The 15,714-nt window shown below is 41.1% G+C and overlaps 1 protein-coding gene across 1 annotated transcript in view; it reads right to left on the bottom strand.

The window, feature by feature from the left end:
* Window positions 1–15,714, bottom strand: part of LOC126109524 (uncharacterized) — a 293,239-nt gene that overhangs the window by 62,215 nt on the left and 215,310 nt on the right. Inside the window, exons 3-4 of the mRNA XM_049914544.1 lie at window positions 568–701; window positions 278–369 (exon numbers count right to left, since the gene is read on the bottom strand). Of these exons, the coding sequence (XP_049770501.1) occupies window positions 278–369; window positions 568–701 (226 nt within the window). The remainder of the gene's footprint in view (window positions 1–277; window positions 370–567; window positions 702–15,714) is intronic.

Raw genomic sequence — 15,714 nt, 5'->3', positions numbered from 1 at the left:
TTGAAAAGCCATTTTTATTTATGCAGTAACATTTCAGCCTTCACACAATTTATTTTCTGTACATTTGCAGTTAACTATTGAACTACGTTCACATGCATTTCAAATGTTCTGAAAAGAAAATCAAGCTATGTGCATACCATCTACCTCATAGAAAAAAAACTTTACGACTTTAAAACATGTAAAAACCCTACTGACTTGTACAGTAACTACTGATGTTAAGTGTAGTACATTACAGTAACTTTTGGTCCAGGATTTCTATCAACATCATTGTGGTTACCTGTACGCTGGGGAACTTCTGAAGGCACACGGGTTGTGAAGTGGTGTGTGGAATCCGGATGCATCCATCATGTCCAGATAATGTGGTTCTTCCTGCAAGAGCGTGGAAGATGTTCAACTTTGTGAAGAGGCGATTAGAAATAACGTTGAACAACAGTACACGACACAGAACTTATAGCAACTTAGTTATGCTGTTCCCAGATAAAACTTGTCTGGTGTAGCTAAAAACAAAGACACTGTCATGATACACTGCGCAATCAGACGTAAATTATGTATGACATCGGTCTTTACCTGGAAGAACCTCGAATTCTGCGATGGGTCGTACAACTGAGGAGATGGGGAATTCAGGCTGCTATTACTTCCCAAGAGCGTTCCTCTTGGCACATTAAGACCCAGTAAGTCTGTAATTGACATTGAGGTTTCACCTGCAAAATAAATTTAACAGTATTAAATATACACGTCGAGTTCACAATGCGTTGGCTTTTTTATTTCGCATCGACCAACAATCGCTTAGCTACTACAATGGAAATTGTTCTCTAACAAATATGGCAATTGGATTAAAATCTACCATTACTTATTGTTATGAGGAACGGCACAGATTCAGAAATAATCGAGGAATACTTTTCACTACGTAGCTTAAGAATTTGTTACGTCTGCGCCAAGATAAAAAAAAACATTATTAACCGCGGTATTTATACATGTTGCTGTATAATAAGACAACGTTGGCTGAAGAGTTACCCAGTTAGTCAATCATTACTTTGGTATGTAGTATTTCTCCGGTGAAACACGACACTTTAGTTTCGTTCTCTAGACGCAATGCAACGAAAGGCTTTCGTCTACAATTAGAGCTCATAATTTATGTAATATTTAATAGCGAAGGCATCTCTGAGTAAAAGTTTGCACCCTGTCAGTTGACACTCAAGGTTCTCAGAAATAATCGCTGACGCCGACTGGAAAACCTGTGATACAGGAGATAATAGGTTTTACATTTATAAATAATCACTGCCGCTTGCTGAATTCTTAGAGTACCTTGTCAAGTAATCCCAGCACTAATTTACGACTAGATCCAGCTGAATTTTTCTGTCCTCTAAAACGGCTGCTTAAATGGTAACTTCCAGGTTCTCTCTCATTGAGAACTTTAAATCACATTTCACATCACTTTCGGAAGGGAATGAGACTCCTGCAAAATGTTAACGTAGCTTCTCATCATGATTCTTCGGTCCTGCAAACTAACACATTTTTTGCTACATACCTGAGTGGTAGTTTTTTTTATTCCAACTCGCCGCCTTTTGCCGCTAGTGGTCACTGGCCAACTGAGTGACTTCACGTTAGCCTCGCAACTGGTGGCCGCATTTAACTCTTTCCCACTACGCGAACCTACATTCTCGGAGCTGTCAAAGCAATCGTAAACCTGAGATACAACATCTTACATTGCTCTCGTGTATGACATATCCATGATCATATCACAGGAACATTTGTCTTACCAGACTCAAAGTGCGAAGTATATTTAGGTATGTGCAGAGAGCTGCTACTCATGATCTTCGCTTGTTGTTCTAAACATCGGAAATTTCAACTATTTAGACCGGCGTCATAAGTAGAATCATGTCACAGAATTTATACTATCGGTCTAGCATTTTTATCTCCCATTACATCAACCCGCGTGTTTTAGATTAAACAATTTTTGTAGGCCAAGTTAGTATTTAATCCTCTCTTTACAATAATGTTGGAAACTTGGCGAACATAAAAAAGGATGTTTTCTATCCATTTATTACAAACCACCTGTGCATCTTACAGAACGAATTTTGATTTTGTAACAATTTTTGCGATTTAATTATAATCGGAGCTGCCTCTTGCGAGCTATTTCATTCCGTAAGAGCAAAGATTTTGTTAATTACGCCTGGAGGAAAGAAGATAGTTTATTATGATGTCAAGTCACTGTTGCACTGTCCGATGCATTTTGTTTTTGAGTGTCTTCTTTGGTCTATTACTTTTGGCACATCTAAATAAAAGGTAAGAATTCGATTAATGAAAATTCACAACCTGCATCTGTATTGATTCAAAATATTCTGGGGCTGAGCAACCTCTACAATATTGCGGACGGTGTATTCATATATAGGTCCCGCAGCTTTGGAGGACTGTCATAAGATAGAGCCTATGAAAAAACTGACAGGCAGTTGCTCATCTTTTGCCGATTGTTGTACGCAGAGATAGTACCGTAAGTTACCAGTAATGATGTAGGCAATATATTTAGAAACATTTAAGAAATAAGGTGGAAGACGTCCTTAAAGAGTTTTAATGGTTGTAGGATAAAACAGACGTTGAATTTAAGAGCACGAGGATGTGGCTGCTTAACTTTCAGGTGTAACTTTCCGCCCGACTTTTTTGCCGTTATTGCCAGTGCTTTTTTTTATTGAATTACTATCTACATGAGGGATTACCAGTAACAGAATGAACACGTACCTGTACATATACATAAGGAATAAGTTTTCAGTAGAAAGGGCAAATTCGGTACGGATTTTCTCCAAAATTTTTCCAGTCTTAAACATAACACCAGCCATGCTTGCGTCGCCCGACTTTAATGTATATCCATTCTTCGTAGGCAACAGCTTAAGAATATGCCAGAGGTCAACTACAAGAGACCATGTTACACTAGAATCATATGAAGGGTACTGAAATGTACCTAAGATGTACGTCTACTAACATAAATTTTAAATTTCGAAAATTATTTTAAAAACGATACGTGATAGGCGTGTGCAACAGGAGTAATTAAATGAAGTGGCAAAACCAATGATAAAATAACTTATCGAAAGTCGAGACTACGTCGAGTGTATTAGAATACGCGCGAGCGTAATAACACAGTTTTACAGAAAGCTGTTCTATAAAATGAAAATGTTTCGTAAAAATTTAAACTGTATTCGATAGTTCCTACCTAAATATCACCTGGTAAACCGGAGGTTTTGAAAATACTCAATACAATTTTTGATACGATCTTATTTAAATGTGATTGCTCCGAGTTAAGGGGCAGACAGACAGATAGCAGCCTAACGTAGGCCTCGGGCTACGATCCGTCACCTCAGCCAGTTCTTTCGCGCGTTATCCGCAACAAGCGCTAATACTGTTCCTTATTACAGTGTCGCCAACTTTCGTTCCATATTAATACTTAACTCTCTTCAGAAACTGGACAGACGTAGTATATCATTTAGTCATTTATACTCAAATGGTTCAAGCATTGTCTAAAACATAAATTGACTTCGACATGATTTGTGATTTTCGCTTTTCTAGCCTGGTGGTGATAAATTACAGGAAGTTTCAGCTTTTCCAGGCATTCACAAAACACAGAAGTGGGGAGTAATCACATTGAGAATGCTATTCAGACTACTTGTCGAAATAATGTGTGTGTACCGAATATAAAATTTAAACGGGAATTGGTTTTAGCTGAGTCTCACCGATGCACCCTACCACGGACTCTATAGATATGTTGGCAGCTTAGTATACAGAGTCACGAATGGATCGGGGGGGGGGGGGGGCGGCAAAAAATTTTAATATCGCTCCAAAAGGATGAATTAGACAAGGCAATGAAACTTTTTATATGAGTGGAGTAGTGTGAGAATAGGACAGATCACTCATAAAATCTAGTGCTTCACCAGAAATTATTTACGTACTTGTGGAAGAGATGGCAAATGAAGCGCTGAATTTCGTCACCTTGGGTTCGTCTTTCAAAACAGCAAGACTTACTAGTGGCAGCGTCGCCAACTGAACTACTTCGCTGTGCCCACAGAGCACTTTTAAATGTTCCCCGTCAGCCAACAGAAGCTAAAAACTTTATACGAAAGCATTATGAAAGGCAATGCCTCTTTTTTATTCTGTTCTCAATATCGGTTTGGTATTACACGTAATGCACGTTCCTAGGTCGATTTTCTCGCTTCGCTTACGCAAGTTTCAATCACCTGCCGCTAGAGCGCTCCAAATGGTACTGTGTATCATGACGGCGTCTAATGTAACTATATTAGTGCGGGAAAAGCAGCGTACTGCAATTTAGTTTCACAAATTCTAAGAATTCCTCCACACACGGAATACCTCTCCTTCAGCATAACAATGCCAGACCACACACGAGCGCCGCGACATCAACAATTCGACGCCTTGTGTTCACTGTCGTCGATCACCCTCCACGAGTCCCGACCTGCCCCATGCGATTTTCATCTGATTCCAAAGCTTAAACAACATCTTCGAGGAATTCAGTTTGATGGTGGTGAAGCAATGCATGCAGAGGTAGAGGTAGAGGTAGACTGTGGCTGTGTCAACAAGTAACGCCTTGTAGTGACAGTATCAACAAAATGGTCTCTCGCTAGGTGTGGCTAACGTTGAGAAAAATTTATAGTCATGAAGAATAAAGATGAACAATGTTAATAAAAACTTATTTTAAAAAGCTTAAATAGTTTTCACATAAATTCAGAGGCAGTACTTTTCAAAACACACACACACACACACACACACACACACACACAACATATAAGTAAAAGGTAACTGTCAGCATAGTAGTCTATAGCAGTATCGCTGAGAAAAACAGTTTCGCTTCTGTTTCACCGACTGATGTCCATACCTGATTCTGATCTTACAGGCGTATACATGTCAGAAAGATTTATGAGTCAGTGTGATGTGTGAAAATAAGGCGTCGTCGTCGTGGATAAATGACTTCGTGAAAAAGGCTGGCTATGTCTGAAAAACGCAAGCAGCAGGAGGGGGGAGGGAGGGAGGCAACGCTTGAAACCCCAAAACCACAAGACGAATTTTTATGGGATTTTCAGAGTTAACTTGAGTTAGCCTGAGGCGATATACAGACTTTATTACATCAAAATCTGATGACTGAAATAAAAGCTATCGTTATTTAAACTTTCATCGAAAGGCACCACGTCTGTCCGAACACACTGGTCTCCAAATCCATAAGTGGGGCACAAAAAGGAAAGTTTTCGTCTACAGGTAGCGCAGTCCAGAACCAGCATGCTGATCAGGCTAAAACACCGTGACCTCCTTCGTGAAAGAAGTCCCCTAACTGTCTGCTGAAAATGCTCGTAAGACAGGAATCTTCGACCCTTCGACGCCTTTTTTTAAAGGACCGAATGCGTGATAATCGCATGGGGAGAGATCAGGGACTAAAGCGCAGGTGTTCGAGTTGTCTCCCACTTGAACTGGCGTTAACTACTGCATTGCGACATCAGCGATATGGGTGCGCGACTTATCACGAAGCAGTAGTATCGATTCCACAATGGTGATTTTCGACGGATATGCTGCCCCATACACATTATTCATTCTCCGATGAATGACGACCGGAGTTTGTCCTTCGGCAGCCAAGAAAGAACAATAGCGCGTTGGTCCTGTTTGGATGTATTTGACACTAACGTCGCCGTATTTCACATTGCCACATTTACTGTATGCACGCCGCAAAAAACAAGAATACCACGCAAATCCCTTGCCTCCATGTTCGTGTTTATATACCCGCATCGGAATTGCGCTACGTTGCATATATGAGGGACGGTCGAAAAGTTTCTAGCCCGAGATAATTACCGTAATGTCTCGTACAAACACCACCACTTTTATGGTGACCTTTTGTGAGTATGGAAATCGAATTTCGCGTCTGCAGCTTCTACATCTACATCTACATCCATACTCCACAAGCCACCTGACGGTGTGTGGCGGAGGGTACCTTCAGTACCTCTATCGGTTCTCCCTTCTATTCCAGTCTCGTATTGTTCGTGGAAAGAAGGATTGTCGGTATGCCTGTGTGTGGGCTCTAATCTCTCTGATTTTATCCTCATGGTCTCTTCGTGAGATATACGTAGGAGGGAGCAATATACTGCTTGATTCCTCAGTGAAGGTATGTTCTCGAAACTTTAACAAAAGCCCGTACCGAGCTACTGAGCATCTCTCCTGCAGAGTCTTCCATTGGAGTTTATGTATCATCTCCGTAACGCTTTCGTGATTACTAAATGATCCTGTAATGAAGCGTGCTGCTCTCCGTGGGATCTTCTCTATCTCTTCTATCAACCCTATCTGGTACGGATCCCACACTGGTGAGCAGTATTCAAGCAGTGGGTGAACAGGTGTACTGTAATCTACTTCCTTTGTTTTTGGATTGCATTTCCTTAGGATTCTTCCAATGGATCTCAGTCTGGCATCTGCTTTACCGACAATTAATTTTATATGGTCATTCCATTTTAAATCACTCCTAATGCATACTCCCAGATAATTTATGGAATTAACTGCTTCCAGTTGCTGACCTATTTTGTAGCTAAATGATAAAGGATCTATCTTTCTGTATATTCGCAGCACATTACACTTGTCTACATTGAGATTCAATTGCCATTCCCTGCACCATGCATCAATTCGCTGCAGATCCTCCTGCATTTCAGTACAATTTTCCATTGTTACAACCTCTCGGTACACCACAGCATCATCTGCAAAAAGCCTCAGTGAACTTCCGATGTCATCCACCAGGTCATTTATGTATATTGTGAAGAGCAACGGTCCTACGACACACCCCTGTGCGACACCTGAAATCACTCTTACTTCGGAAGACCTCTCCAGTGAGAATTACATGCTGCGTTCTGTTATCTAGGAACTCTTCAATCCAATCACACAATTGGTCTGATAGTCCATATGCTCTTACTTTGTTCATTAAACGACTGTGGGGAACTGTATCGAACGCCTTGCGGAAGTCAAGAAACACGGCATCTACCTGTGAACCCGTGTCTATGGCCCTCTGAGTCGTGGACGAATAGTGCGAGCTGGGTTTCACATGACCGTCTTTTTCGAAACCCATGCTGATTCCTACAGAGTAGATTTCTGGTCTCCAGAAAAGTCATTATACTCCAACACAATACGTGTTCCAGAATTCTACAACTGATCTACGTTAGAGATATAGGTCTATAGTTCTGCACATATGTTCGACGTCCCTTCTTGAAAACGGGGATGACCTGTGCCCTTTTCCAATCCTTTGGAACGCTACGCTCTTCTAGAGACCTACGGTACACCGCTGCAAGGAAGGGGGCAAGTTCCTTCGCGTACTCTGTGTAAAATTGAACTGGTATGCCATGAGGTCCAGAGGCCTTTCCTCTTTTGAGCGATTTTAATTGTTTCTCTATCCCTCTGTCGTCTATTTCGATATCTACCATTTTGTCATCTGTGCGACAATCTAGAGAAGGAACTACAGTGCAATCTTTCTCTGTGAAACAACTTTGGAAAAAGACATTTAGTATTTCGGCCTTTAGTCCATCCTCTGTTTCAGTACCATTTTGGTCACAGAGTGTCTGGGCATTTTGTTTTGATCGACCTACCGCTTTGATATAAGACCAAAATTTCTTAGGATTTTCTGCCAAGTCAGTACACAGAACTTTACTTTCGAATTCATTGAACGCCTCTCGCACTGCCCTCCTCACACTACATTTCGTTTCGCGTAATTTCTGTTTGTCTGCAAGGCTTTGGCTATGTTTATGTTTGCTGTGAAGTTCCCTTTGCTTCTAACGTGGAAGAACGAGTGTGGGAGACGCGCCAAGGAGCGAAACAGTAGCTCTAATTCATGATACGATTTTGTAGGATCGTCTAGCAACGTTGCAGCACATTGACACCACATTTGGAATCTCCTCCCATGGGCGTGCTGATGACGTTGTTGTGGAAATTTGGAATGTGGAAAATTTCATCTCGGTAGGTCCCGAACGAGTCAATGCACATCAGACACAGGAGCGTATGCAGTGTTGTGAAGAAATCGTCCGCCAATTTGAAGGGGATGAAGACTGCTTTCTTGGAAGTATGTGACAATGGACGAAAAGTGGGTTCACCACATTTTGATGCGGAGAGAGACGACCACTCACAACAATGGAAACATACTTTATATCCTATCTCAAAAAAATTCCGGGTGCAGAAATCAGCCACGGATGCAGAAATGGTAATTACGGTGGATTACTTGCAAATGATCATAACTATCAATGCATCATACTATCGCACCCTCCTGCGCAGTTTGAGAGAAAGGACAAACGAAACAAGGCGCGGAAAATTGGTGCGCGGAGTTCTTTTGCATCAGGATAACGCACCGGCGCACAAAGCCCTCGCAACACGAAACTCGGCGTGACGGCGGATCGAATTGTTACGTCATCCGCCGTGTTTTCCAGATTTGGCTCCATCAGACCCTTTTCTTTTCCCCAATCCTGAAAGAGACCTCAAAGAACGAAGATTTGACAATGATGATGCAGTGAACGCTCGGTTGGACTCTTAATACCTGAGCGTGTCCGCAAGTGTGTTCGTGTACACGGGTGTTATACTGAAAAACAAATTGGTATTATGAAGTTAATTTGTTACGCTAGAAACTTTTCGACCTCCTCCCTCCTCTCTCCCCCTCCACCTCCCACCCCCTTACAAACAAACCAAGGACGTAATGAACTTTGTAAACGCATAGAAGAATTAGAATACAGGAACCACAGACTCACAGCTACACGTGCAAGACTGAAATACAGTGAGAAGTGCCTGAAAGTAAACGTAAACCTTGTGATGGGAAAATAAAACATCAGCAAAAGTATCAAAAGAAGCGAGTGCACGAGAAGGTGACAAATTTTACGCAAACCGTTTTTAAGAATGCAGATAAACTGCTTGCTGAGTGGAAAGAAATAACCAAAGTGGCAATTCAGTTACTCTGCATGCTGTATCTACGAAGTGTTATTTGCGAGAACACTATATCATGGCAGTTTTGGGTGCGGAGAGTTTTGAACTGTAGTTTCGTAACATACCGGTAGAGGTCGGGCCACCTACCACTGCCAACCGCAGCAAACAATTGCGCTGTAGCCACTAACAAATGCTGTGTGTACTCCCCTTTGCTTTGTGCTGTGGATTGCTGATATTTTTTTCTTATTTTGAAATAAAGATACTAATCCTGGTGCTCAAAGGGTTTTCAATACGACTCCCATAATAAGAAAAGGGACGAACGATCACTATGACAGCTAAGTAAGTTCTGCTTTCGTGAAAGTGTTTTGTAGTTAATGAAAGCTCAGTCATCAGTATTGTTAAAATGTTACCATTTGTATGACTTCTCATTCGCTGAAATGAATATAGACAGCAGTGTTACACATGGTTCTGTTTAAGACCGTGTAGTGCGGCCACACACACACACACACACACACACACACACACACACACACACACACACAAAATAAAATAAAAAATAAAAACTGAGTGGAAAGGTGAGAAATTCCTACTTTCTAAATCCGCGGTACGAAGATAACCGAATCTGGGTGTTTTCAGAAGTCCCACTTTTATTTACATTAATGAGAAGCCACTTTCTGGCTTATGGAATAACGCTTACATGCGGGGAAACTTAATTAAATTGTAACAAAGAAATAGCCTTGGTTCAAGTCGGTTCAAATGGCTCTGAGCACTATGGGACTCCAAATCTGAGGTCATCAGTCCCCTAGACTTAGAAGCTACTTAAACCTAACTAACCTAAGAGCATCACACACATCCATGCCCGAGGCAGGATTCGAACCTGCGACCGGAGCAGGCGCGCGTTCCTGGACTGAAGCGCCTACAACCGCTCGATCACAGCGGCCTGCGCGATTTGTATATGTTCCACGAAAAAGCAGCCGAGGTTGGCGGCGGATTGTTATTCACGAATAATCTGACAGAGTCGTTTCAATAATTACTTCTCAAACAGTGTATAAGCCCCGATGAGATATTTATTGCGATCATTTCTCAGCTATCTTGCAATGAAAACTGCGCGGGTCTGGTCGTTTTCATCTTCCGAAAAAATGACTTCTGCCAACCTACTCAGTGGCTAATGCCATGCAAATTTGTAAATAAACTGAGCCAGGATGGGTTTTCATTAGATAAATTGCCGTATAAAAACAGGAAACTTACCTGCGACACACCACACTGTGCCCATCTTAGTAAAATTATCCATTATCAATGTACAGGGTGGCGCATGAAATGTGTCACCAACTGTTTCTTTCACAATTTAAGACGCACATTACATATCCCGCTGGGATCTCTACAGCAGTACCAGCAGCGCTTGGAAAAACATATGAGTTACGAAATGACGTGTAATTCACGACACTGCCGCTAGGAGACCAGTGTTACCAATTTAGAGACATTGTCGCTAGAAATGGCGACTTTTGCCTTCGTCTTAGCGACAAAAAAACTTTCCAGCGACAAAAACTATTTAGCGACTTATCTGGCGACTTTTGGAGTACTGGCGACTTTTGAAGTACAAATCAAAACTATTTTGCGCAAGTATTTTCATGAACAAAATTAACATTTTAATTATAGAATGGGTACTACACTGACTTTGTTCTATATTTACTAAGTTCAATAAAGTTCTTAGCAGATCATGTAGCATTGTTCAGCATTTAGTAAACCTGAATGTGGGAATTGCCTACAGAGTAAGAAAACCTTGACTATAGAACAGTTCATTATTCATTACCCACTAGCCTGTTATAGTCGATAGCCTATCGATCTATAATTCTTCAACTTTTGAACTCCCTTTATTTTTCGAATTGACAAAAAAAACATACGTAATATTAAGTATAATAAAATACATTTCTGTCCAGCAACCTCTAATTTTTCGAAATGTTATTTTGCAGTCAAATTATTACCACATGCACAGTGGTAACGCAAGAACAATTCGGTGGGGGGTATCTCAGACATTATTACCTTTTAAACAATGAACAATAAGACTGATATCGAGTTACCGAGTGATTAGATTGTTTCGTGACCTCTAGTTCTCCCGAGTTTTAATGTATTTTCAGTGATTATAAACTGGTGAAACTTATGTTGTGGTGGCTTACATAATGGATTTACCGCAGAAGAAGCAGTACGCTCAAAAATATCGGGATGCTTGGGAAGCAGAACTTTAATTCAATGGGTGGCTGAAACCAGTCGTTGGAGACTTATCCAAGGCAAGATGTCAAGTATGTGCAACAGAGTTTTATGCTAAATTGTGTGATATTAGAAAGCATTTGAAAACTATTACCTGTGAAAATTGTTCCGAAAACTACAGTTAGAATAGCAGGCAGAGCGGAAGGCGCCCTTTCTTTATTTGTTGCTGAACATTGTTCTATTTTAGCTGTAAATCATTTAGGAATACTGTGCAAGAAGGTGTTTTCCGGTGATGAGGGCGCTAAAACATGCAATTACAAAGTGCACTAACATTATAACTGAAATTTTGGTTCCATATTTTACACAATCATTGGTCGAAGATATAGGTAACCAAAAATACAGTGTACTAATAGATGAATCCACAGATGTATCAATATCTAAAATGCTAGGTATCGTTATACGGTACTATAGTGTAAACAACGAAATCATTAGATCAGTATTTCTCAAACTCGCTGTAGTAGAAATTGCAGATGCAAGACATCTGGCTGCTGTTCTTGTGACTTCTTTGAAAGATCTCAAACTTCCAGTCGCTAATATGGTAGGAATTGGCACAGATAATGCTTCTGCAATGGTTGGAATAAACAATGGGCTTTTCGAACAACTCAAGAGAGAATATGGTTTGAAGCATTTGGTACTGATCCGTTGCATTTGTCACTTTCTTCAGCTTGAAGTTTCGCACGCCTCAGTGAATACCATACCTAGAAACAGAGTTTCTTGTACGGGAAACCTACAATTGATTCTCCATTTCACCCAAAAGACAAGAGGAATATAAAAAGGTTTATGAGACAATAAATTGTGGAAAACAGCCACTAAAAATTTTGAAGGTCTGTGCAACACGTTGGCTTTCAATTGAACCAGCAATACGAAGAATTCTGGAGCAGTGGGAAGAACTAAAGCTACATTTTTCACTTGCCATGGTTCAAGACAATTGTTACACTGCCGATATTTTGTACAAGATGTATTGTGACGACTGAAATCATCTTTACATGTTTTACGTTAAACATGCTTTAAAAGACGTACAAATAGCAATAAAAGCTTTTTAAGGAGAAGACAATAAACCCCACTAAATTACTAGATACACTTTTATTTCTCATGCAGTCACTCGGACAAAACATAGTTTTTCCAACTGTTGATTTGTTGACAACACCAGTTACAAGCGAATGTATGTACGCAAATCCGAAGCTTGGCTTTATGTTTAAACAGAAATTGTCTGAGTCAAGTTTTTCTGAAGAAAATAAAGTCTATTTGAAGAAGAGATGCATTCAGTTTAGTCAAACTCATAAAAGAAATTCAACAAAGACTGCCAAGTAACTTTACGACCCTGAAAAAAAATGTCAGTGCTGAATGTTGAAGAAACACTAAAAGTGAATAAAAACAATGCTGTAGCGGATGTAGCCAAAGAATTGCGTTTCAGTGGCGATTTCATAGACGGAATGCTGCAAGAATGGTATAATATCAACTTCATTAGGTGGAATAACACTATTTTAGAGTGAGGTTTTTCAGTATAAAAATGCCGCAAGGGAGAATCCTTTTTCTTTGATTTCACAGCTAGCAATGACTGTTCTATACCTACCACATTCAAATGCAGAAGTGGAAAGAATATTCAGTTATATGAACATTATAAAACCTAAACAACGTAACAGATTATCGTTAAAGACAATTAATGCTTTGATCATATTAAGATACCAGCTGAAGAAACAAAATAAAGATTGTGCATCTTTTGACATACCGTCAGACGTATTGGAGCTTATTGGAATGAACAAAAGTTATTCTTTTGGGACAAAACCAGTCTGACTGCAACATCATCTTTTGAGCGACGTTCAACCCTCTACATCAACTACAGTTCTGTCAGAGCATGAAACAGAAGAGTTATTCGAGCGTGACGACGATGAATAGCTCACATACCTGTATTTACAGGGTGTTTCAAAAATGACCGGTATATTTGAAACGGCAATAAAAACTAAACGAGCAGCGATAGAAATACACCGTTTGTTGCAATATGCTTGGGACAACAGTACATTTTCAGGCGGACAAACTTTCGAAATTACAGTAGTTACAATTTTCAACAACAGATGGCGCTGCAAGTGATGTGAAAGATATAGAAGACAACGCAGTCTGTGGGTGCGCCATTCTGTACGTCGTCTTTCTGCTGTAAGCGTGTGCTGTTCACAACGTGCAAGTGTGCTGTGGACAACATGGTTTATTCCTTAGAACCGAGGATTTTTCTGGTGTTGGAATTCCACCGCCTAGAACACAGTGTTGTTGCAACAAGACGAAGTTTTCAACGGAGGTTTAATGTAACCAAAGGACCGAAAAGCGATACAATAAAGGATCTGTTTGAAACATTTCAACGGACTGGGAACGTGACGGATGAACGTGCTGGAAAGGTAGGGCGACCGCGTGCGGCAACCACAGAGGGCAACGCGCAGCTAGTGCAGCAGGTGATCCGACAGCGGCCTCAGGTTTCCGTTCGCCGTGTTGCAGCTGCGGTCCAAATGACGCCAACGTCCACGTATCGCCTCATGCGCCAGAGTTTACACCTCTATCCATACAAAATTCAAACGCGGCAACCCCTCAGCGCCGCTACCATTGCTGCACGAGAGACATTCGCTAACGATATAGTGCACAGGATTGATGACGGCGATATGCATGTGGGCAGCATTTGGTTTACTGACTAAGCTTATTTTTACCTGGACGGCTTCGTCAATAAACAGAACTGGCGCATATGGGGAACCGAAAAGCCCCACGTTGCAGTCCCATCGTCCCTGCATCCTCAAAAAGTACTGGTCTGGGCCGCCATTTCTTCCAAAGGAATCATTGGCCCATTTTTCAGATCCGAAACGATTACTGCATCACGCTATCTGGACATTCTTCGTGAATTTGTGGCGGTACAAACTGCCTTAGACGACACTGCGAACACCTCGTGGTTTATGCAAGATGGTGCCCGGCCACATCGCACGGCCGACGTCTTTAATTTCCTGAATGAATATTTCGATGATCGTGTGATTGCTTTGGGCTATCCGAAACATACAGGAGGCGGCGTGGATTGGTCTCCCTATTCGCCAGACATGAACCCCTGTGACTTCTTTCTGTGGGGACACTTGAAAGACCAGGTGTACCGCCAGAATCCAGAAACAATTGAACAGCTGAAGCAGTACATCTCATCTGCATGTGAAGCCATTCCGCCAGACACGTTGTCAAAGGTTTCGGGTAATTTCATTCAGAGACTACACCATATTATTGCTACGCATGGTGGATATGAGGAAAATATCGTACTATGGAGTTTCCCAGACCGCAGCGCCACCTGTTGTTGAAAATTGTAACTAATGTAATTTCGAAAGTTTGTCTGCCTGAAAATGTACTGTTGTCCCAAGCATATTGCAACAAACGGTGTATTTCTATCGCTGCTCGTTTAGTTTTTATTGCCGTTTCAAATATACCGGTCATTTTTGAAACACGCTGTATATATTTTGTAACCTAATTTGAGTTCTTGCTTTCTTTTGTTACAAATATAGTTGTATATTTCTAGTATATTTGACTGCTGTGACTGAAAACAACAATTTATGTGGTGCGTCAGTTATGGTAATATGTTTAATTAAACGATAGCGTATTTTATATGTATTTTATTACTCCCCCCGCTGGCTTATTGCACCATTCACAGCACGAAATTTTTCAGTACACCCCTAGTAAAATAAGTTTTAGCGACTTTCTAGCGACCTTTGATATTGAATAGCGACTCGGGTTTTTTAGAGTTGGCAACACTGTAGGAGACTAGTAAGCAGCAGTGGCTGACAATGGAAGACTGACGACACAGCAGCGATTGACAATTGTGTTACTTTGAAACGAAAAGCCTTGTTGTGACTCAGAGGCGTTTTCGACAACAGTTTAACACACAACGGGTCCCTTGCAAGAAGACCATCCAAAGGTTGTACGATAAATTTGTACAGGAAGGAACAGTATTGGAAGCGAAGCGACCTCGGCCTAAGCCTGTTTATTAGCTGGAGAATATTGAAGCAGTACGAGTTGCTGTACAGGGAAGTCCCGGGAAATCGTGTAGAAAGGCAGCAGTGCAACTGGGAATATCCAGACGACCGGTTCAACGCATTCTGAAAGTGACCTCCATATGTACTCATACAAGATGACCTGTGCACAGAAGCTCACTGAAGAACACAAGCAGCAGAACAGCGAGCGTTATTTGAGCATGCTTCGCAATAGATTCATTGAACAGCTTCTTGCTACTGCCTTGCCCTTCAACACGCAGTGGTTCATGCAAGATGGAGCAAGGCCACATACTGCGAACACTGTGTTGGATTTTTTACACGATCATTTCGACATACGGATCATTTCGACATACGGATCATTTCACTCTGGTTTCCAGGTTGCTTCAATGACTGACAAAATTGGCCCCCAATAGTCCATGTGACTCTTTTCTTTGGGGGTACCTAAAGAAAAAATTTTCCCGAAACGTCCACGTGATTTAATGGAGCTCAGAACACCTATTCTTCAAGATCGCAGCGAAATTAT

Source organism: Schistocerca cancellata, chromosome 12, assembly GCF_023864275.1.
Source record: "Schistocerca cancellata isolate TAMUIC-IGC-003103 chromosome 12, iqSchCanc2.1, whole genome shotgun sequence".
Classification (NCBI taxonomy): domain Eukaryota; kingdom Metazoa; phylum Arthropoda; class Insecta; order Orthoptera; family Acrididae; genus Schistocerca; species Schistocerca cancellata.
Note: the sequence above shows the minus strand (reverse complement) of the source record. Positions and strands in the feature narration are given on the sequence as shown.